The sequence below is a fragment of the Micromesistius poutassou genome (assembly GCF_964030765.1).
Source record: "Micromesistius poutassou genome assembly, chromosome: 15".
Lineage (NCBI taxonomy): Eukaryota > Metazoa > Chordata > Actinopteri > Gadiformes > Gadidae > Micromesistius > Micromesistius poutassou.
This window is the reverse complement of record NC_140285.1, coordinates 1,443,406-1,465,456: the sequence shown is the minus strand read 5'-3', so window position 1 is coordinate 1,465,456 and position 22,051 is coordinate 1,443,406. Positions and strand designations below refer to the sequence as shown.

Below are 22,051 nucleotides of genomic sequence, written 5' to 3'. Positions count from 1 at the left end.
CTGTCTTGGCAAGTGCTGTAAACAGGATTATGGAAGAGGGGTTTTACCTCTAGTTATAGCTCAAGGGCTAAATACAGTGTGGCTCGTGTAAACTTACGAGACAATATATAAAAATACCCTGTTTGGTTAATACTAGAGACCGATTGGTTAATACCAAACACAGATGGTTTAACTATGTCGTACATTTAATCTCAGCGATTACTATACAAATTAAAACGCAGGCAGGATATAATCAAAGGCACCCAGGTGAAGGCATTTAGCGTTACATCAAGTTACAATTGTCCACTAGATGGCTCTGTACCGTTTTTATAAACTCATTTGAGCATATATTGACTATTGGTCGTTTAATTAGGAAACGGGAGCATTTAAAAATAATTTTATGAAAGCAAAGCATTGCTATAGGTCTTATATTCATGCTTCATATGCTTTATAGCCTACTTCAGTGGACCAAATCCGGACGAAAAAAAAAAAAAGTCTTATTCAATACATTTTATCTTCCCTTCATTGTAGCCTACAGAGGTCACATTTAAATGGTTTCTTTTAGTTCCCAAATTATAAACTTGAATAGATATTGGCAACAACTCCATAATCCTAGTGATGAAACACCAAAATCAACTTGACAACCAGCAGGAATACATGCTTTCACTTAAACCATAGTTTTACTACTCTAAAGAAAATATGAATATTTATAGCATATTTCCTCAGATGAAGGCAAGGCCATTCAGTAAAGTAGCCCACCTGATAAAAGTAAAGTTTTACATTTGTTCCTTAAAATAAAAAAGCCAACTGAAACCATTACAACCCGATGCTAAACCCAGTATGACTGTAGTACGCCTAGCCATGCTTGACTTGCTCCAATGTGGGCTTGTGGAATGTGACAAGCGCTACAAATATACATGTTTTCAAGCGCTCCAGCTCAAGGTGTATTATAGCACCACCTCACGGCAATGTAGGAGAACTACAACCCAAACTGTAATCCAAAGACCTATGGAGTACATAGGCCTACAATGCTTCTCGCCCACACCGCTATCACTCTACACGGTAATCTACATTGAGAAAACCACAGGTTAAAAATTGGAAACTTTTATTTTACACTCTGTAGGACTAAAAAAAATGAAAACTCAATACACACAAAGAATTCCTGCTGGCATGTTCAATCAATAGTTTTCAGAGTCCCTGCCAAACTGCCCGGTGTACATTAACAACCGCTATACAATCAAGTAAAAAAAACAAACATGAAACAAGAGATCGCTTACTGCCCGATTGAAATTGTACATTTGAACCACATGGAAAGAACTGGTATCAAAAAAAAATGTTTTAACTTAATCAGATTAAAGTTAGTAGCCGGTATAGGACACAGCATTAACAGACAAGTAGTCTGAATTCGGGTCAACGCAGGGAGCCATCTAGAAACAGTTGGGACAGCAGACATAAGCATGGACAATGCCAAATAGTGGGCATCTACAACTGTTGATGCAGCTTTGGTCCTAGTCAATGGGGCCGTTCATCTAGATGTACAAATGAATTCATCATGCCAATTAATGGTCCGTAATTAATTTGAGCCGTTTTCAATTGGTGGAAAGGGTGGGGGGGGGGGGGGGGGTGGGGGTCCATGGGTTCTTGATATTGAGGTGAAGGGGTCCCCTTTTCAGGTTTAAGGCATTCTTGCAGCATTTCCATTGTTGCTTGTGCTGGCCCACCCATTAATGCACCACACTCCAGTCTTCAGCTTTCCAAAATTGCTTCCCAATCTGGATTCAGACGATAACCCTGGGCCGGCTGTTTCCAAGGTCCCTATACATGCGAATTAAAGTGTTTGCAGTTCAATTAATGTTAGAATAATCAAAAACACTATCAAGAGGACAATATACCTAGTCAAATTATTTGTTTTTTTTTATTGGAGACTTCCCTTTGATTCACAAAACATAGAAAATGCATTCAGCGCCACTTCAAAAACACAATCTTTCAGATGGGGACTTGTCAAACACCACAACACACTGCGCGCGCACACACACGGCAAACACAACACTCGTTCAAGTCCCCCCCGCCCACCCACCACCAACAACGGTTCTCTGCCCACACACAAACTTCAACAGCAACATGTTCACACAAAAGGGTGGTAACAAGGGAGAGAAATTAAGCACACACCATACACGGCATCCACGTCAAACAGCAAGGAAACAAAACAAAAAGCTACAAGGATACACGTACTCTAAGCATTTAACATTTCGCTTATTTTTTTTTAAAGGCCGATAGAGATTAAGTAGGAGAGAGAGGGAGAGAGAGAGAGAGGCCGTAAGGAGCGCCGGAGTAATGGAAGTCCTTGTGATGTCATTAGGAACACACTCGTACCGCCCTTCCCGCTCACACTCGCACTAAGCCACAGGTTCCTTCCACCCCGCGGCCGCCGGATCGTTTAGACACCGCACAGTCAGTCCCGCTTCACACTTTCTTGCGTTCACTTGCTTTGCCCTCCCGTTCGTTCACGCTCAAGTCTCTCACACCGTCCACCATCAATACCATACTCATCGATCTCCAAAAAAATAAATAAAACACCAATGCCACAAGAATTTCACTTTTTCTATGCATCTATCCAATTTAAAAATGAAGGGGAGAGGAGGAAAAAAAGACGAAACACCCACCGTCTAACACAGTATATGCAGAGTGAAGCTGTGTTCTTTGATGGCAAAGCATTTACACATGGGAGGAGGGGAACTGATACTGAGACCGGTCAAACATGGCCGCCCATGAGGCGCTTCCTCCCGGGAAATTGGAAAAGAGTTGCTGCACGGCTGTAGAAGAGACGGTCATCAAGGGGGCGTCCAATCACATCAAACAAAGTGGAGATATACAGTCAACCGCACACAGATTAACAAACGCAAACCTAGCCCATATAGCCATTCGAACGTGGATAAGAGGGGGATGGGGCTCTCATAATACTCGTGCATGTTTCAGAAATATATACCTTGTATAGTATATATATTTATATATAAATATATACCTTGCATGCACAGTCACATCTTAAAAGAAAACTCTGAAAAACAAAAAAAGGTAGTGTAGCAGTCTCCACTCACCAACTAAACACGTCAACCATTCAACAACTGGCTACAAGAATTATCACTGGAGTATAAATGTGTTTCGTTCAAGAAAATGAAAAGGCAATATATATCTTTTTTTTCTTTTTTTTTTTTTAAATAGCAGGGGATATAAGATGACTAGCTTTTTTTTTCCTGCCACCATATGCATACTTACCAGATTAGCCTAACTCACAAACAAAGACAGCCTACATTCCCCAACTAGAAGACTTTGACTCCATGGTGCCAAAGCCAGAGCTGAAGCCGCTGCTGGAGGCGGAGTTAGTGCCTGCAGCCCAGCCCAGGCTGGCTGAGGTGGGGCTGCTGTAGCTAGTACTGGTGGAGCTATAGGTGGGGTCTCGGGCCGTCGTGGCCGTGCCCGCCGCCGTTGTCTGACCCTGCTGGTTAGCCAGCATGCCCATCATCCCCCAGCTGCTCTGCAGCGCCGCCTGTGCGGCCGCCACCATGGCCGGGTTAAGCCCCATGGCGCCGAAGTTTACCCCGCTGCTATTGCCCCCCATCCCACCTCGACCAGCGCCGTATCCCTGGCCAAACCCACCAGCCCCAAACCGCCCTCGCTCCATCATTTGCCTACTATTATTGTGTTTAGGCTCGGCGTTGGAGATGTGCACACTGACACCCTTGATGATCAGGTCCTCTCCGCACAGGGCCTGGGCCACCTGGGGACAAGGACGACAGGACGACGACAAAGAGCAGTGATCAGACCACACACGCACACATACAGACACACACACACACACACACACAGACACACACACACAGACACAGACACACACGGTAATCACCCTTAACCAAATGCAGGCTTGTGGAAAGTGCCACAAGAGGCCCCTCCCCCATACCTGGTCGTCGGCAAAGGTGACAAAGGAGAAGGCTCTGAAGGGTTTGGGGATGAAGACGTCGGTGACCTCGCCGTACTGCATGAAGAACTGCCTGAGCTCGTCAGTGGTCATGTCTTCTGTGCAGCGACCCACAAAGATCTTACGGCTCCGCATGGGCTCGTCAGGACCGGCCTGGGAAGAAGCAGTGGACAAAAGGTCAGTCATTTAACAGCCGCCATTCAGCAGTTCACAACCGTCATTCGGCGGTTCTCCGGGTTAAGAGTTAGCCCAGGTTTAAGAGTTTTACCTTAGAGTTGGGGAGTTTGCAGTCACACCATCTCCCGTCGATCATGTGTCTCTGAGAAACCACTTTGGTCTGAGTCTCGTACTCTGTGAACCGGACGAACCCAAAGCCTTTAGAGTTGCCGGTCTTGGCGTCCCTCTTGACCTGAAAACAGGAGAGGGAGAAGGGTTCAGTCCCCAATCCCCCGGCAGCCTCTGAGCCGCGGACAGCGGAGTGGAGACGGTTACCAACGCCACATTACCTGCACCATGATGACCTCCCCGAAGGTGGCGAAGTAGTCCTTCAGGTCCTGCTCTGACGTCTTCCACGGCAGCCCCAGCACAATGAGGTCCGACGTCTTCTGGGAGCCCCTCTTGATCTTAACGGCGGAGGCGGCATCCATCTCTTCCATCTTCCTTTTGTTGTCTAAAGAATGAAAACAGGAGCATCGTCAGAGAACACCATTGACCTGCACGCAGTTCCACACCACCCCACACTGCCCCGGTGAGAGCCGAGTGCAGTGGTACTACACTCATACGAGCTAAAATAATCGTAATGTCGCGGGCCTACCTTTGGGGTAGTTGACCACGTAGACCAGGTTGCCCCAGTCGCTCTCCGGGGCGTGCAGGACCCCCTCCACCAGGCGGACCCCCCGCATGCACTGCGACTCGGGGTTCCGGTAGCGCAGGCCGCAGGCCCCGGGGAACTGGGCCGCCACGGTGGACAACAGCACGGTGCCGTCGTCCTCCGACGGGATCTCCATGGGCTCCTCGCTCTCGTCCTCCGCCACGCGGATGTACAACTCGGACATGTTTCCGCTCGGGTTCTCTCAGCGGTCGAACTGAGAATGAGACGTCGGCCGGCCGCTGGGTGATCCACGAGGCTTACTGGAGGCTGGACGAACCGCGGGGTCTCAACGCAACCGAAACGAAATGCTAAGCGAGTTGTACAGAACGGACGAGTGAGGTGGGGGGGGGAAGCCTCCGCGGAACGACTGTGAGGTGGTTATTTTAATGCTCACCGCTTAGAAGAACTGGATCGCCAGCGGCCATGAAGCGGAGGTCTTCTTTATGAGCGGCTGCTAAGCTAGGCTAAGCTAGGCTAGGCTAGGCTATCGGACGGGAGAAATGAATGGGTTACCCGGTTATCGCGGTATACGTTTTCTCAAAACGCGCAGGGTCGCTCACTCGAACCGGCAGTGACGGGGTGTAGTGTCGTACGTCGAATGCAGAGAGAGCGGTCGACGAATGCCCGCGTTGCGTGACTTAAAAATGAGAATCAGCGGCAACGCTTCGTGTGTCACGTCCCAGCTAATCTGTTTAGCTTCCGAACAGCTAACAAAATGGCTGCTTCGTCTGGGTGACATCATCGAGTCGGGCGGTCCCATTTGTAGGGGTTTCCAAGAATACAAAACAAAGACTTCACTCGTTAACTACAACCAAAATCAATTGTAACGGTCTATACTTGGTTCTAATATTTATTTTAAAACAATTCTATATAATTATGGATTAAATCGGATTGTTATATTTCTTTGACTGAGTATCATTAGAAGAACACAATACCCGTTTGGAAAATGTTCCAAAGCGTAACTGCGCATTGATAAATAGAAGACAAATGGATGAGATATTAAATATTTCATGAGAAAAAGGGGTAAGGGAAAAAGGGTTTTAACATAACCAACATGGTAAATTTTATTTGTAGTTCCCAATAAATTATGGGTTGCCATCATTGTGCATTGTTGGATAGTCGTACTATAGAAGATAACCGTGGAATCAGGCGCTTGTCTCGTTCTTTGATGATAAGAAATACGCTACGCATGACATGCATTTTGACTGGAATATGCAATTCATCGTCATTAATCATTTAGTTTTCAGTTAACAGCTAATATATATAAATACAATTATTAAAATAAAAAGCAATACAAAAACAATAAACAAAACCTAAATATAAATAAATAGGATATATATATATATATATATATATATATATATATATATATATATATATATATATATATAATGGCATTGACCATGCACCCACAGGCCAATCTGTGTGTTTGTCATTTATAATATTAGGGTTAGGTTTAAGGTAAGGCTAAGGACTGTCTTAATTTAAGACAGGCAAAGACAACTAAACAAACATTGTTTTGCTTGGAGAATAATAGAGATCGTATAATGATGTGTATCTGGAAGGCCAACATTGAGTTGGGAGAGTTAGAAAACTTTTTAGTGGTATAGATTATTGTGTTTCGGATGCGGATTTAGGTCTAAATACATTGTGTTGTCGTTGCCCTGGTCTTTCAAAGTATAGGATTACATTTAAAAACACAAAACGCTTTACGTCTGTCCAACGGCTCTGGGAGGAGCTCCATATCTATTGTTTACATTGAGATACAGTGAGATACAGTGAGATACTCTGAGATACAGTGAGATACTCTAAGATACAGTGAGATGCACTGAGATACAGGAAGATACAGTGAGATACAGCGAGATACAGGGCGATACAGGGAGATACAGTGACACCTTTGTCCAACACTAAACTGTAATGGGCTGGGTGGCTGGCAAGATGAATGGCAATCAAACTATTTTTTCCAATTTCCACAGAGGATCAGATTCATTTGTAAAAACAGCCCTTAGGCTATTTGTCTAGTTATAAAGGTCCTGAAACGTCTGAGTAACAATACCTCAAAACGCTTTGGTTCACAAGTTACCCGACAGGTTCCCGCTAATCTCTGTTTCCGTAGTCCTCCTAAATTTGATTTGTGAGACTGCGAAACAGCGGCTCTGTGTGGCGGTCAACGGTATTACTTATTTTTTCTTTTTTATTTGTTTTAGAAATCGTCTAGGGGCCTTGATTTAGCATAGCCAGTTTCCCCTCAGAGCTTTGGGATTTTGGAGGAAGTTTCATTATCAGACTTGCAAGGACTGATCACAAATGTGGCTTCAATTCTACAATATGTTCACTAAAAGCTTCAAAGAAGTCAAATTTAACTTGCAGTGGACCCCGGAAATCCAAGCCTACTCCGTAATCCTGGTAAGACTGGTGGGAGATCCGCGATGTGAAGCATAACGAGAAGGAGAGCGAATCAGCCACTCTACTGGTATTGAGAAAATCATAATCATCAACATGGTAATCATTGTGGTCGTGTGTGCTCCCATATCACTCTTTATAGTAACATGTTCATTTTTTTGTTTTGTTTTAAGTTCTCAAATGTTTTACGTAACATTACTGATAATAGGCTACAGTTGGTTGAATCTCATCACTTGCTAAATCTGAAGTTTACATTTTTGCGGCGTTGGTCTTGGATTTATACATTTTGTTGTTTGTTTCCTCACACTTGCACAAATACAAGTTTGGGTAAATTAATGATTACAGTTCAGCAATCAAATCATAGCAGAGGAATAGTGACAATTGTACATATTTTTCACATCAAGTAAATCCTTGTCAAGAATTAAAAGAAAGGCTTTTACAAACTGGCATAAAATAAAATACTAATTAAAAAATACTTATTTTAAATAGGTTTTAATCCATTTTAATTTCGTTTTGTTTGATTATAAAAAATATTTACATGCATTTTGAATAATGCTTTACCAGTGTAATTCATACTATTAGAGCTTCTATAGCCATTAGCCACCCTATATTGGAGTATCTAACTACCAAACAACCAAAAGGCCTTGCCTGGCCACTTCTACTGGATTATTGAATGATAAAGCACAACTGCCAACACCACATCCAGTTATCCATCTGCAGACAATGTATCTGCCATAGTTTTCAAGTTTGAGTTCAGAATCAATGACAGAGTAGAATAACAGTTGCATTGATCTATTTATTCATTTATCCCTTTTAATCTTAATAGAAACACCATTCGCAGTCTTTGAACTGGCAGGATCTCTTTCTCCATAAAGGTTACCAAAATAAGATGTATAAAAACACACTCAAACATATTGACATATTATTTGTCTAATTTCAAGAAAAATAAATAAATAATAACATCTAAATTAATCAAGCACCCAGGGGGTGTTCTGAGTTGTAGTGTAATTTTTCCAAGGGTCAATGGGCCTTATTCAAATAGCGGCCATCTGGGTTCTAAACCCTAGCTGTGTGGGGAACTGAAGGTGGCACCGAGACGACCACTAGGTGAACTCGACCAGTGAGGTAATGCAGGGATGGAGTCCAAAGAAATGTGGAGTGGAAAGGAAAGACAAAGGAAACACATAAGCAAAGATATTTGGAGAGCCTTAGTTAGTTAGTTTTGGACTGTTTCATGGTTTGTTGTTCTTCCTAAAAGTTAAGCACACATATTATTTTTTTACTCCTTTCCAATAGTTGAACATTGTGTATTGTGTACTAGTGTGTTGACAACATGGCACGTGCCAATACTGTGGAAAAGGGAGAGGCTTACATAGTCTTTTCATTTACAATTATTAATGTGCAAACACTTTTGCAATGTTTGTATAATTGTAATCATATATTTTGTAATATTATTTCTTTAGTTTCCCTTTTTTTCCGTCACAAAATCTGTATTATGTTCTCTTGAACTTGCGTCTCTGATCCTGGCATCAGTCAGGTGGATACTGACGTCATGGTACCACCAAGTTTTTTTCGTTTACTCCTGTATTTAGACCACATGACAGGGCAGACAGCTGTTTGCAGTCTCACCAAAGAATACGTGTTGGTCCGTCACCGCTGTGAAGTTTGATTACACAAGCAGAAACATGGCCAGGCCTCTCGCCATCCTTTGCCCGAGGGTGGACATAATCCAGACGCATACAAGCCAACCATTTAATAAACATGTGTCTATCCAACACGCACAACAGGCTGATTTAGGGATTGTCTCACAGGGTGCCTGTGCCAGCTTCTCCAAAAGCCCCATGTTATTGAAATTCATATTAAGGAAGGGAGCGGAGCACCGGCGAATGGCTTATGTATTTTTCCCTGTATTGTCAGAATTGTTTTAGTTGGAACACATTTGTTATTTCCATCCATTTATTAACACAAACCAGATTCACAGACACATTTTTCGGAGGCCTTTTAAAGAAGAACAAAATAGTTTAGATGCGTTCGAAACATTTTCGCCTCAAGTGGTGTTAAACGGTATGGTTGCAGTTCTCCGTCTGGACGGTAGAGGGCATTGTTGATCACAATTTAACTACATTCTCGGCATGGGACCTTTCCTGAATAATGGCAAATATGTATTCTGTGTATTGATATATTCTCTATAACATACTCCGAAAATAACTATTGCATAATTTATATATATATGTATATGTGTGTATATGTATATGTATATGTATGTATATATATGTATATGTGTGTGTGTGTGTGTGTGTGTGTGTGTGTGTGTGTGTGTGTGTGTGTGTGTGTGTGTGTGTGTGTGTGTGTGTGTGTGTGTGTGTATAGAAGAAAATAAATATATTTATTAAATCTAAAGCATTGTAGAACAATAACAAACACAGGCTCTGTTCAAATTGGGTTAGCAGAGAATGGCAGTATTAAGAGTATTAACTCGCACAGTTTTATTTCCTGTGTTATTTCCTACAGCAGACGCGCGTCTCTCGTAGGCTATAATCACATCCTCCTCGTCGTGCCGTAACCTTCTGTTTCTGTCGGATCCCTGGAATGCACCAAACGCTCTATAAAAGGACAAACAGTGAGACGCGTCGTATACACCACACAACGCGTGGGCACAATGGGCTACAGGGTCCACCTCCCTTCACCCCGCCACCATCTGCTCACTGAACTTATGAGCAGGAAACGGAACAACGACGACGATGGGCGACGGGCGACGACGACGGGCGACGACGACAGAAAAAAAAAGAAAAAGCCCTGTCGTCCCACGCTACTTTAGTGTGGCCGCTCGGCCGTCACTCTGTGGAGCTGTTCACCGTCTTTACTGAAGCCCCCTTTCATGTGTGCACTGCCTTTCTGTCTCCCGTTTTAATTTCAGTCGCGGCATATGGTTAGCACATCTGGGAGATGCTAAGCCCGGTGGCCCCCCCCCCCGCCCTCCCCCCCCCCCCCACCCGCCCCCCCCCTTCCTGGCTGCTTCTGTGAAGTGATCCATAGATGGCCCTCATAGTTATTGCTCATAATCACTCATTATTATTTCATAAAGCTGTCTTTTAGATCGGGGCTTCTTCGGCTTTGCCGTGATGTTCCGCAGAAACACGTTTTTCTCTGTGATTCCCCGCCCCTTCTCCCAAAAGTAAAAAAAGACAAAAAAAAAACAACGAAGAAAAAAGCAAAACAACCAAACAATAGGAAATGAATAAATACAACACAGTCGAGAACTTTGTCACCGCGGGGGGGGGTGACCTTCTGCAGGTAAATTGGCCACCTGTGACACCGTGGAGCATAACATGACATTATCCTCTCAGACGTCAAACGATCCCGCTCTCTTTCTGCTGATCACCAAGGGAAGGGCGACATGTCTGCTGCTCCACCATGAGGCAGAGCTGTGGGGGTGCAGGGGCAGGGGTCCGTGAGTCCATCCACACGTTGTGCCGTGGGTCCTCTCCGACTCTCCATCCACTCATTCAGACCAGAGGCCCGGTAGCAGGGGCGGCCTTGTGTATTCTTCTTGCGGTGCCATGTGGCTAATTTGAACCAATAAGAGCCCAGGGTTGGTCTGTCTCTTCCAATCATCTTGGGGGGGGGGGGAGGGGGGGGAGAGACCACAGTTTCCCCTCTGGCTTGCAGAGCAGATCAGTGGTAAAGCGCTAGAGGCTGCAGTGCCGAGCGGAGATCAGTGGCGTGTGGTCAGAGGAAACCCCGCAGGTTCTGAGGAGAGGAGCAGCAGAACCGGAGCCACGCGCCAGGGTGGCGGAACCGCAGCGTGCGTGCGTGTGTGTGTATGTGTGTGTGTGTGTGTGTGTAAGAGAGAGAGAGACTGCTGTGTGTGTACGTGCATGTGCGTGTGTGTGTGTGTGTGTACGTGCGTGTGTGTGTAAGAGAGAGAGAGACTGCTGTGTGTGTTTGTGTGTGTGCATGTGTGTGTGAGAGAGAGAGAGAGAGAGGAAGTGATGTGTGTAGGGGTGTGTGTGTGTGTGTGTGTGCGTTCCCATGTGTGTGCGGCGGGGCCCCAGTTTGGCGGTGGTTGGCCCGGGCCTCTTCATCTCGTTTAGCGGGTAATTACAGAATCACAGGTCAACCACGCATGTAACCACGGTTACGCTGCACAGTAGCAGATGTGCTCGTGGCGTTATTCAGCCCAAGTGCAAAAGGTAAATAAAGAATCAGATGCAGCTGGTTGCCGCGGCCCTCAGCCAAACTCACACACACACACACCCGTAATGGTTCCCATGTGGGCCCGCAGGGGGGTGGGGGGGGTTTCTGGATGCCCATGTTTCAACCAACAGGATTTATCAATGGGCCTCTGTTTTCCCATGGACTCACTGATGTAAGATTTTGGCAATGTGTGCCAGTGTGTGTGTGTGTGTGTGTGTGTGTGTGTGTGTGTGTGTGTGTGTGTGTGTGTGTGTGTGTGTGTGTGTGTGTGTGTTTCTGGGATGGTATTATTAGAGAATGGCGTCATGTTAACAGGAAAGTGCAGTAGCAGTCGAGCAGTCTGACCCCCCCCCCCCCCCCCCCCCCTCCCTGTTCCACGCTGGGCGGGGGCCCCCACCCTGGACCACGCTGGGCGGGGGCCCCCCCCCCCCTGGTCCACGCTGGGTGGGGCCCCCCAGCATCCTCTGTCCGTGTGTATTGTGCGTCCCGGTGTGCAGGCCGATAATGTGGAGTGTCACAGAGGTTCCTTCCTGGCTCTGGGCCAATCCAATGGCACCGATTAACATTGAAGGAAGAGGCCTGATTTTAGTGATATCCTGCGTTTGATTACTATACACGACGTGTGTGTGTGTGTGTGTGTGTGTGTGTGTGTGTGTGTGTGTGTGTGTGTGTGTGTGTGTGTGTGTGTGTGTGTGTGTGTGTGTGTGTGTGTGTGTGTGTGTGTGTGAGCGGGTTCATGTATGAGTGAGTGGGTTCGTGTGTGTGTGTGTGTGTATCTTTGTGTGTGAGTGGGTTTGTTTGTGTGTGTGTGTGTGTGTGTGTATGTTTGTGTGTGTTTGTGTGTGAGTGGGTTCATGTGTGTGTGTGTGTGTGTGTGTGTGTGTGTGTGTGTGTGTGTGTGTGTGTGTGTGTGTGTGTGTGTGTGTGTGTGTGTGTGTGTGTGTGTGTGTGTGTGTGCCCCAACGTGTGTGTGTGTGTGTGTGTGTGTGTGTGTGTTTGTGTGTGAGTGGGTTCGTGTGTGTGTGTGTGTGTGTGTGTTTGTGAGCGGGTTCATGTGTGTGTGTCTGTTGAGCATAGGTTCATGTGTGTGAGTGTGCGTGGGCGTCTACGTGTCCCCACATGTGTTTTAGGTGTGTGTGTGTGTGTGTGTGGCAGAGAGCGCGCTAACGACACACACCAGGTTAACGAGATGCTCCGGGCGCTTGAAACTCGACACTTAAGAAACTTGTTTTGATAACGCGATAAACAAACGGTTTGGCGTTCGGCGTTCGGCGCGTTCCTTTGTTGCTTCTGTTCAGCTGGAATGTGGTCTCGCACCCTCCACACCGCGACCCCGTGCGCACACACGCACACACACACACACACACACACGCACACGCACACGCAGATACATACATACATACATACACACACACACACACACACACGCGCGCGTGCACATGCACTGGCACACACTAACTCAAGCACAAACCCACACACGTCTTACCCTATGAAGCTTGTTGCCAGCAGTGCTGCCTCCTCTCCCTCTCTCATTAACCACAACTGTCAGATCCGCCAGATGACGAGCAATTAAACCAGATAATAAACGCTCGCCATCAATTCCTGTTTGTTGATGTTGTTGTTGTTGTTGTTGTGTTGTTGACGTCGGCGAGCCGGGGGCTCCACTCCTGTCACCTCGCCGCTAACTAGTACTTGAGTAACACACACAATACGGGAGGACGCTGGCGCCCGCGCGGCACTCTGGGAGAGGCCTCTCCACCTGCAGCGCCAGGCAGAGGGTGGATATTAAAGGCTCGCGATAACAATTAGATCTTAATCAGTCTCGGCTCATCCACGCTGCTCCGCGTTTCATCCCCGGGCCTCACAGGGAGAGCAGACAAAGAAAACGAACGACGACGACGAGGACGAAGAGGAGGACGAAGAGGAGGACGATTCCTCTGTGTCTCGGGGGGCCCGTGCAGAACGAGGCGTCCGTACTCTCACCGGTTCTCCCGCCCGCTCTGATGGGACCTGTCTCCCCTCTGACGGACCTGTCTCCCCTCTGACGGACCTGTCTCCCCTCTGATGGACCTGTCTCCCCTCTGGTGGACCTGTCTCCCCTCTGACGGACCTGTCTCCCCTCTGACGGACCTGTCTCCCCTCTGACGGACCTGTCTCCCCTCTGACGGACCTGTCTCCCCTCTGGTGGACCTGTCTCCCTTCTGACGGACCTGTCCCCCCCCTGACGGACCTGTCTCCCCTCTGGTGGACCTGTCTCCCCTCTGACGGACCTGTCTCCCCTCTGACGGACCTGTCTCCCCTCTGACGGACCTGTCTCCCCTCTGACGGACCTGTCTCCCCTCTGGTGGAACCTGTCTCCCCTCTGATGGGACCTGTCTCCCCTCTGGTGGAACCTGTCTCCCCTCTGGTGGAACCTGTCTCCCCTCTGGTGGAACCTGTCTCCCCTCTGGTGGACCTGTCTCCCCCCTGACAGACCTGTCTCCCCTCTGACGGACCTGTCTCCCCTCTGAATGACCTGTCTCCCCCCTGACGGACCTGTCTCCCCTCTGACTGACCTGTCTCCCTTCTGACGGACCTGTCTCCCCTCTGATGGGACCTGTCTCCCCTCTGGTGGACCTGTCTCCCCTCTGGTGGACCTGTCTCCCCTCTGACGGACCTGTCTCCCCTCTGACTGACCTGTCTCCCCTCTGACTGACCTGTCTCCCCTCTGACGGACCTGTCTCCCCTCTGAATGACCTGTCTCCCCTCTGACTGACCTGTCTCCCCCCTGACGGACCTGTCTCCCCTCCCCTCTGATGGACCTGTCTCCCCTCTGACGGGGGGGGGGGGGGGGGCGCGGGGGGGAGTTGCCTCGGTGAGGGGGGAGAGGAGAGTGTTGATCATGAATGATGGCAGATTTTTTATTTTTTATTTTTTATTTTGTAATTGAATGTTCTGTTTGACCCCTTCTGCCTGGTGGCGAACATGGAGGTACCGCAGTGTAGATTTTGTGAGGGATATGTTGAATGATCTGGCTGTAGAGGTTTAACTGGCTACTTTTTATGTTGTTTAGGCCCCTAATATGTTATATTCATAATAAGGTATAATCACCATTGTTCTTATAATAGGTGAGACCAATGCTTCTCTTATCTTGATGCAGTAATGAGGCAATATCTGAAACCGGCCTAATGTCTTTTCAAGAAAAGTGAACTGCAGCTGACCTTTTGTAATCAGGCAAAAGTACGTGTTTACCACACGGCGAAAATATTTAGGGATGGGTTTCCAGTCGATTCCGAAGGTTGCAGCAGCGTTTCTTAGGAATTTAAAGACAATACCCTTTCTTCCAAAGGCCAGAAAACAGCAGCATGTATACAGCTGCAGAAGGAGTTTCCTGAGCACCACCAGGAAAAAAAAAGGGTATCAGATATTTTCAAACAATCAGGATGGCGTGGCACGGAAAATAATATACAAGATGAAACCAGGGCCTGTTTGAGAAAAAAAAAGTCAGATTTCCCCTTCCCCGTGGAACAGGCGACGCAGCCTCTTGTTTTGAAAGCATATTTCCCTCAAAAACACTCTGAGCAACCAAACAAAATGACAGAGCTGGATTAATCGTCCGCTGCTCTTTTGTCTTGGGCAGTCAATGTTTGTGCCTTTGCCATGGAAACAGCCGGGTTATTTATCTTCCCTGGCCCGTTTACAATAACCTCCCTTTCCTGAGCAAACAACAAAGGAAATATCACGTCAAGTCTCGGCTCCGGCTCGCATGATCTGGTCACTGTAGCACTCTCACACACGCACGCACGCGCACGCACGCACGCACGCACGCACACACATAAGCACACAGGCTCACCCATACCCCATGCACACACACATGCATATATGCTCACACACACACACACACGCACGCACGCACGCACGCACGCACGCACGCACGCACACACACACACATAAGCACACAGGCTCACCCATACCCCATGCACACACACACATGCATATATGCTCACACACACACACACACACGCACGCACGCACGCACGCACGCACACACATACAGTATATGCACACAGGCTCACCCACACCCCACGCACTCACACACACACAACACACACACACACACACACACAGATTCGTGTTATGCTTAGGTTTATCGGGTTATGGGTTATGGGTTTATTACAATGAGTAATAAATCCATCATTTCATCCATATTGTTTGCTAAAGGTAGGCCATTAGCTAATATTTGGCTTTGTGTTGAGCTAGAAGGGCTGGGACCGGAGAAAGACTGGATGGACAAGGAAAGGACAGAGCTGGAGGCTGCGTGTTTGGAACTCTGTAAGGATGAAACAAATACAAAACCACATGTGAAACACAATGTTAACATAAGTACAAATAAACATCGATATCATAGTGTTTATTTTCTCAAGTTGTTAAAACAAAACAAGAAAGAAAAGCATTGGATATATTAGGGATACAGAGAAATGTGTGTTTGTGCACACACACACACACACACGTTTTCATTTATAATAATCTAAAGGAGATTTAGAATTTTTAAAAGTCCAAATTTAATCTCAGCCGAGCAGTACGGAGCAAACGGGTGATCTGAAGGGTTCTGCGCTCTGCGTGCGCCGTGTGTTTTAACTCTACTGCAGCTCCGGGGATGCATGTTATAATTTGCTATTCTCAGCTAAAAATGTTCCTTGTGCGTTCCTCAGCGTACATCCTGCTAATCCATGTGACGTGTGTGTGTGCTCCGGTATACTTTAGCTGTCTCCCCCTTCCCCTGGCTGGTGGCAAGATGAGCAATTACTCCTTTTTTTAAGAAGCTGCCTTTTCTCCCCCATAATGCTGCCCAAAAAAAGTGTAAAAGCCCCGGCTGGTGAACAGACAATAGAGGAGAGGTGACAACAGCGATGAGCCACGGCGAGAGGTGTGCGGAACAGCACATACGTCGCCAGGAAAACGACTTAATGGGTTAGGGTCCCGAGACAGATCACATGCGATTTACGTCAAGAGTTACTGTAATAAAGACTTTGTAAAACTTACATTGAAATTCAATTAGAGCGTTGAATCCATAACCAATGCCGTGCAAAATGAACTCATTGGGGGTCCCTTTTCATTATTGCCCTCAGGCAAAAGAGACCATTAATTTAATACATTCCATGTTTTTTCACATGAGCATTTTTAAGTTAGTGCACATTTCCGCCCTAATGTACCTAATACAATGAGAGTGCTTGCCAAGGACTGCATTATACAGGCACTGAAGTAACCCCTCCCCCCCCACCACCACCACCGCCACCATCACCCCCCCCCCCCCCCCCCCCCCCCCCCCCCCCCACCCGACCGCCCCCCACCCCCCCACACTCCTTTACAGTTGTTACCTTGAGTAGTCGGACCACTTTCAATCAGTCAAGCCTGAAAAACGACCCGGTCCTAAAAAACAAAACAACAAAAGGAGAAATTATGATATTGTTTTATTGATTCATTGCGTGGTGAATATTACTATGCTCCGCTCGCCGCCCGTGGCACGGGTTCAAGAAAATGGCGTCCGCGCCGACGGCTAACAGCCGCCGCGCCAAGTCTTAATTAAGATATTAGCGTTTTATCTGAGAACTGTGGATCTGCACCCTTCAGTCACCCACACAGCCACAACAACACGCACAGCCCTCAGATCTCCCCACCCTCGCCAGCGTCCTAATTAAAAAGAACATTTCATTAACAGTTCCAGCTTGGTAAATATAAGTTTAAAGGGGTCAGTAGACTACCAACACGTAAAGACCTAAGAATATAATTGCCGTGTAAACAGGAACCATGGAAAATACCGGTTAGAAAAAAAAAAGAAAGGCGAAAGCTATTTGTCGGTTCTCGGTGTGACCCACAATGTCACTTTGTGTTAGCGGAGTTCACAGTGCAGGTCATGCTAGCTGCTGTCAGCTTGATGAAGCCGAGTGTTTGTCAGCCTCCCAGAGAATCACGTCAACATCACAGCTCATCGCTGATGGCCACGAGATCTGCTCGCAATCACACATTTCGATGTTTAATCCTGTATCTTTACGATATATAATAACTATGATGTGTTTTATGGACAGTATTATCAAACCAAAACCTCCTGACACAAAAAAAACCCATCTTTTGCGTTGTGTTATTTCATGAATTAAAGGAATATGGTACAACAGACGATAATTTGACAGTTGATATTTCCAACCGAATGCTCCTCTGAGCTGATGAGGTGCTTCCCCCTCATGTTCTATTCTCCAGTCGGTCTGAAGCAAGAGCCGGAGAAGTTGGCTTGTCGTACCGCGCGGCGTAGTAAACAAATAGCTGTAGATTATTTAAAGTCAAAGTGCTGCCCTGCTGCCCTGACACATGGCGAACACACAAGCAGACATGTGTGTGTCATTCGACACTTAGGCACAGTGTGCAGAGAGAGACATACAGCAACAACCAAAAACAAGACACCTCTATTCTCACAAATCTCTAAAAATAACAAAATGGGGGCAGGGATGGCACCAGTCAGAAAGAAGAGGGAACAGCGATGTTAGTCCCGGAAAAGCCTCCATTATTAATGTAAAAACTGTGAATGTCGAGGTTCTTTTCCTTGTTTCAGCGCGCATTTTTATTCCGCTTGTCTTGTGATGCTAAATTTTTTATGTTTCTTTTCCTCTCGCTCTCTCGTTCTCTCGACACAATGCATGTTAGAAATAATTTCCGTGTTTACAGCAAAATCACTTCTGGCACATGTCCATGTTGGCGAATTTAAAAATCATTCAGACAGGGAGAAATTCACCTCGGAGTTAAAATATTACACACGAGGACCCCCCCCCCCCCCCTCCCTGCAAAGAAGTGACAAAAGCATTTGATTTCACCGAAAAGACACAGGCAGCTAATTGAAAACTTTTGATTTATTTATACGAGTTCAGAAAGCGTGTCGTGTTTTTCCAGAGAACCGTGCGCCCTCCACAAACACGACACAGCGCGTCATCCTCCGCAGCAAAGAAAAAGTGTGTATTTGATTTATTTATTCTCACCCAGACAGATACTTAGGGCTTTATACAGATTTTGCCATTTGGAGGCTGAAATAATGGATGGCGTGCCTCATCCATTTTTAATGCCTCCATGTTGTGTGAGGGGTAAACATGCTGTTTAAGATGTATTTTCACTGCTGGGCTGTGTCTCTCCATAACGACACTGTGTGTAGGCAGCCGGGGAAACAGCCACGCAAGTGCTTATAGAGGCTCACAAACAAGTCAGGCCAAAGTGACTCACCAGTGCTACCTGTGAGACAAAAACACACAATTATAACACAAAACACACTCTGGGAGCAACCGTAACGTGGCTTAGGGGAATGATTTAAGCTGTGATTTCGATGCGTTTCATTCATTCGGAGTATCCACGGTTCAGTTATCCGCGAGCCACACCGTGTTCTTTTGACAGACCCTCTGCCCGGTGTGGCAAACACCAGCTCAGTGTCTGGACCCAGACACTGAGCCACAGATCCACTGATAATTCACAATCATTTTTAATAAGTCGTAATTACGCGGAGGGGTTCTGATTGTGCTCTGCAGCCCTTGAAAATGAAATATGTTCCATCAGGGGCCTGATGGTAAAGGATATTGCCTGCCGTTCATACATAATTGAGCGATCTTGAATGTCAAACCAGTGGGAGAAAATGCAACAGAGGCAACAGTACACCTCACCGCAAACTGCACAACATCCGCTCCGATCTGAGTGGACGGACGAGGGGGGGTTGGGGGGGATGGACATGTGTTATGTGGTGTACCAAAGTGCCCAAGGAGCTGTACATTGACAGGTTCTCTGCTAAAAGAGTAGCTCTCCTGAACGTCCTCTTTCTCTCTCTTTTGTAAAGTAATCTGATTATTCAGTCTGTTCTGAAGTGGGATCCACTGTTATGCACTCAGTTATGCAGTCTCCTTCCCACTTTTTGCAAATATCTTGCAAATTATCGCCTGTGCTCGTTAGCTTAATTTGTCGCCGTGAAGTTCCCCACAAAGAACATTGTTCTCCCACGTTCCGCACGCTAGCGTTCAAGGGCACTTCTTAGTGCTTGTTATTTACAACGCACGATATAGCACGAGAAGTAACAGTGCTTGTTCAACACCGTGACCTCCAGCGTCTCTCTGTGAAGCGACGTCCAATCCTTTATGTCTTTAACCTCAATCGCACAATTTCTGCGCAACGCCTCAATATCTCACCCAGGATTCAGTAAAAGTACTTATTTTTATATTGGGATTTATATATTTCTTCCAAGTCCATTGTCCCTATTGAACCTTCTCTCTCTCTCTCTCTCTCTCTCTCTCTCTCTCTCTCTCTCTCTCTCTCTCTCGCTCTCTCTCTCTCTCTCTCTCTCTCTCTCTCTCTCTCTCTCTCTCTCTTTCTCCCTCCCCCTCTCTCTCTGTCTCTGTCTCTGTCTCTCTCTCTCTCTCTCTCTCTGGCTGATGGCTCTGCAGCGGAGTAGGACTGCAGCGGTGGTGGCAGAGAGTTTTCCTCTTTACACTGATAACCTGACTTTGTTAGTCAATGAAATACGTGCGGCGTCTGAGCAGCGCCGGTGTCTTCATTCCCCGCTTCTCGTCCTGCTCTTGATAAACGGCGGGCTGTCTCCTGAGCCAAGAGCTTGCTTTATATATTTTTTGACGTTTTTCGTGTTTAATGCATTGTATATATTATACGGCCTATCTTTATGCTGCTCTTCCCCCCCCCCCCCCCTCTCTCTCTCTCTCTCTCGTTTTGCATTTCGTTTTAAAACCCTCAAACAGGGTTATTGATGCTCTCACCACTGGTACATTATGCATTATTTGTTAGTAAGTACCATTTTTGCATACTGACGGTAACAAGAAAATGCATGTATAGAAATTCTAATATAAATTGACTTATGTGTGAAGGCACAGAATCTGCCAGCTAAGCGCTCCTGCAAATAATATATAGTGCTTTATGTCACTAATCCCGGGGACTGCAGGCTACAGCGGCACTGAGCAAAAAGAATCCCCGGACCTTTAGCTTTTAAAGACTTTTATCTGATATTACAAGAATGACAGATTGTGGCTCTTTCTACGCCTGTTATGTCTTGTTTCAGGGAGACCTGCGGAGGGAGGGAGGGGGGGAGGGAGAGGGAGGAAGCACCAGAGAGGGGGTATTGATAAGGATGGAGTGTGTGGTGGGGGGTGCACTCCAACGTAATGCTACTTTATGACGCCCTTTTTCATTTAGCATGAACAGTTTTTACGATTCCATTTTCTAGCAGGAGGAGGTGGCGGCGGTGGAGGGGGGGGGTTAGACTGAGACACTTTTCCGACGCGATGCGTTTCCGCCCAGTGGTGTAAAGGACTGTTTTATTGAAGGGAAAAAATGTCCTAACTGACTCAATTTATTGAATGTCAAAATCCAATTTTCTGACCAAAGGAATGTGTTCATAAACACTGCGTGGAGTGTGTGACCCTAAACGCTCCGGCGAGGTCTATTATCTCAAGGTTCGAAGGTCAACAGCGGGAATTAATGTAAAAATGTTTTATATACATAATCTCCTCAAATAATTAGCCTTTGCCCATTTGGTAAATCACTTACAACAGAAATAAAACTGAGTTGATTTCAGAAGGCCCTTTGCTGTGTGTGTGTTTGTATGTTTGTGTGTGAGTGTGTGCATGTGTGTGTTTGTGTGTGTGTGTCTGTTTGTGTGTGTGTGTGTGTGTGTGTGTGTGTGTGTGTTTTTGTGAGTGCATCTGTGTCTGTGAGTCAGTCAATGTGTATGTGTGTTTGTCTGATTGTGTTTGTTTCCATGTGTGTGTGTGTGTGCCATGTGTGAGTACATGTGTTTGTGTGTGCATGTGTGTGCAGTGTGTGTGTGCGTGTGTGTGTATGCGCACGCGCACGTGTGTGTGTATGTGCGTGCGCGTGTGTTCACGCGCGTGTGTGTGTGTGTGACAGTTTTAAAGTCAAGACATTCCTTCCAAGTCCACACGCGCCGTCTGACGGTCGTATAAAGCAGCATGTAGGTAAACCAACGCTTTGAGAAACACAGAGCTGCCAGGAGGGTCTGTAAAACATATAAAAGAGCGACAATCGCACCAACAGAATCCCCCCCTACCCAGGCTCCCCCCTACCCCCCACCCTCTTCTTTAACAGCCTGTCCTGAGCTGCTGATAGCGCGATCGGCCCTTCAGCATCCCGGGGCCCCCCCCCCCGCGCGCGGTACCGAACCGCCACCTCTCTGGCGTCTCTCAATAAGGTTCCGTGTTGTGTTTCTGTGTCCTCAGTGCCTCAGTATCGAAGCTTTATAAGAGCGCACACTGAGAGGCTCAAGAGGAATCGGGGCGGCCCTTTTGAATCTCTTTAAATAATTTTAAAGGCGGGGCCGAGGGCTGCGATGGCGTGATTTACTACCCAACCCCCCGCCCCCCCCCCCCCCTCTGCTCGCTCAGATTGATGCGTCGCTTCGCAGTGCCTTTGCGTTTTTTTTTTTTTTTTATGGCATCATCTTGTGTCCAGAAATGCGTCCTTCTCCCTCGACTAAAGAGCCTTTTAACTTCCCCCCCCCCACCCCCCGCTCTTCAATAAACAGCGGTGGGGAAGATGTTTCAGCGGCGCTCTGAAATCAGCCCTTTTTTCAGCGATATATCTCAAGGCGCGTTAATAGG

At 46.8% G+C, this 22,051-nt stretch overlaps 1 protein-coding gene across 2 annotated transcripts; it reads right to left on the bottom strand.

Annotated features, from left to right (window-relative positions):
* Nucleotides 1–266: 266 nt before the first annotated feature.
* On the bottom strand, nt 267–5,531 carry tardbpa (TAR DNA binding protein a). Of its 2 annotated transcripts, XR_014638271.1 has the most exons (7): nt 4,767–5,527; nt 4,459–4,622; nt 4,221–4,361; nt 3,935–4,105; nt 3,670–3,754; nt 2,643–2,792; nt 267–1,794 (listed from the first exon to the last, which is right to left on the bottom strand). XR_014638271.1 is itself a non-coding variant. In XM_084479673.1 (5 exons), the coding sequence occupies exons 1-5, from the start codon at nt 5,005–5,007 to the stop codon at nt 3,284–3,286; spliced, it is 1,188 nt and encodes a 395-aa protein (XP_084335799.1). In that variant the 5' UTR covers nt 5,008–5,531; the 3' UTR covers nt 1,801–3,283. The 2 variants fall into 2 exon arrangements, 1 of the variants encoding a protein (XP_084335799.1); XM_084479673.1 differs by lacking the exon at nt 267–1,794 and having other exon boundaries at nt 1,801–3,754; nt 4,767–5,531.
* Between the last annotated feature and the right edge of the window lie 16,520 nt (nt 5,532–22,051).

Excerpts from the sequence above, each read along its gene's own strand:
- tardbpa (XM_084479673.1), bottom strand. The coding sequence starts at position 5,007 with ATGTCCGAGTTGTACATCCGCGTGGCGGAGGACGAGAGCGAGGAGCCC. Across the intron at positions 4,623-4,766 it reads CGTGGTCAACTACCCCAAAG|ACAACAAAAGGAAGATGGAA; the intron begins GTAGGCCCGCGA and ends TTCATTCTTTAG. Across the intron at positions 4,106-4,220 it reads GCAAACTCCCCAACTCTAAG|GCCGGTCCTGACGAGCCCAT; the intron begins GTAAAACTCTTA and ends GCTTCTTCCCAG.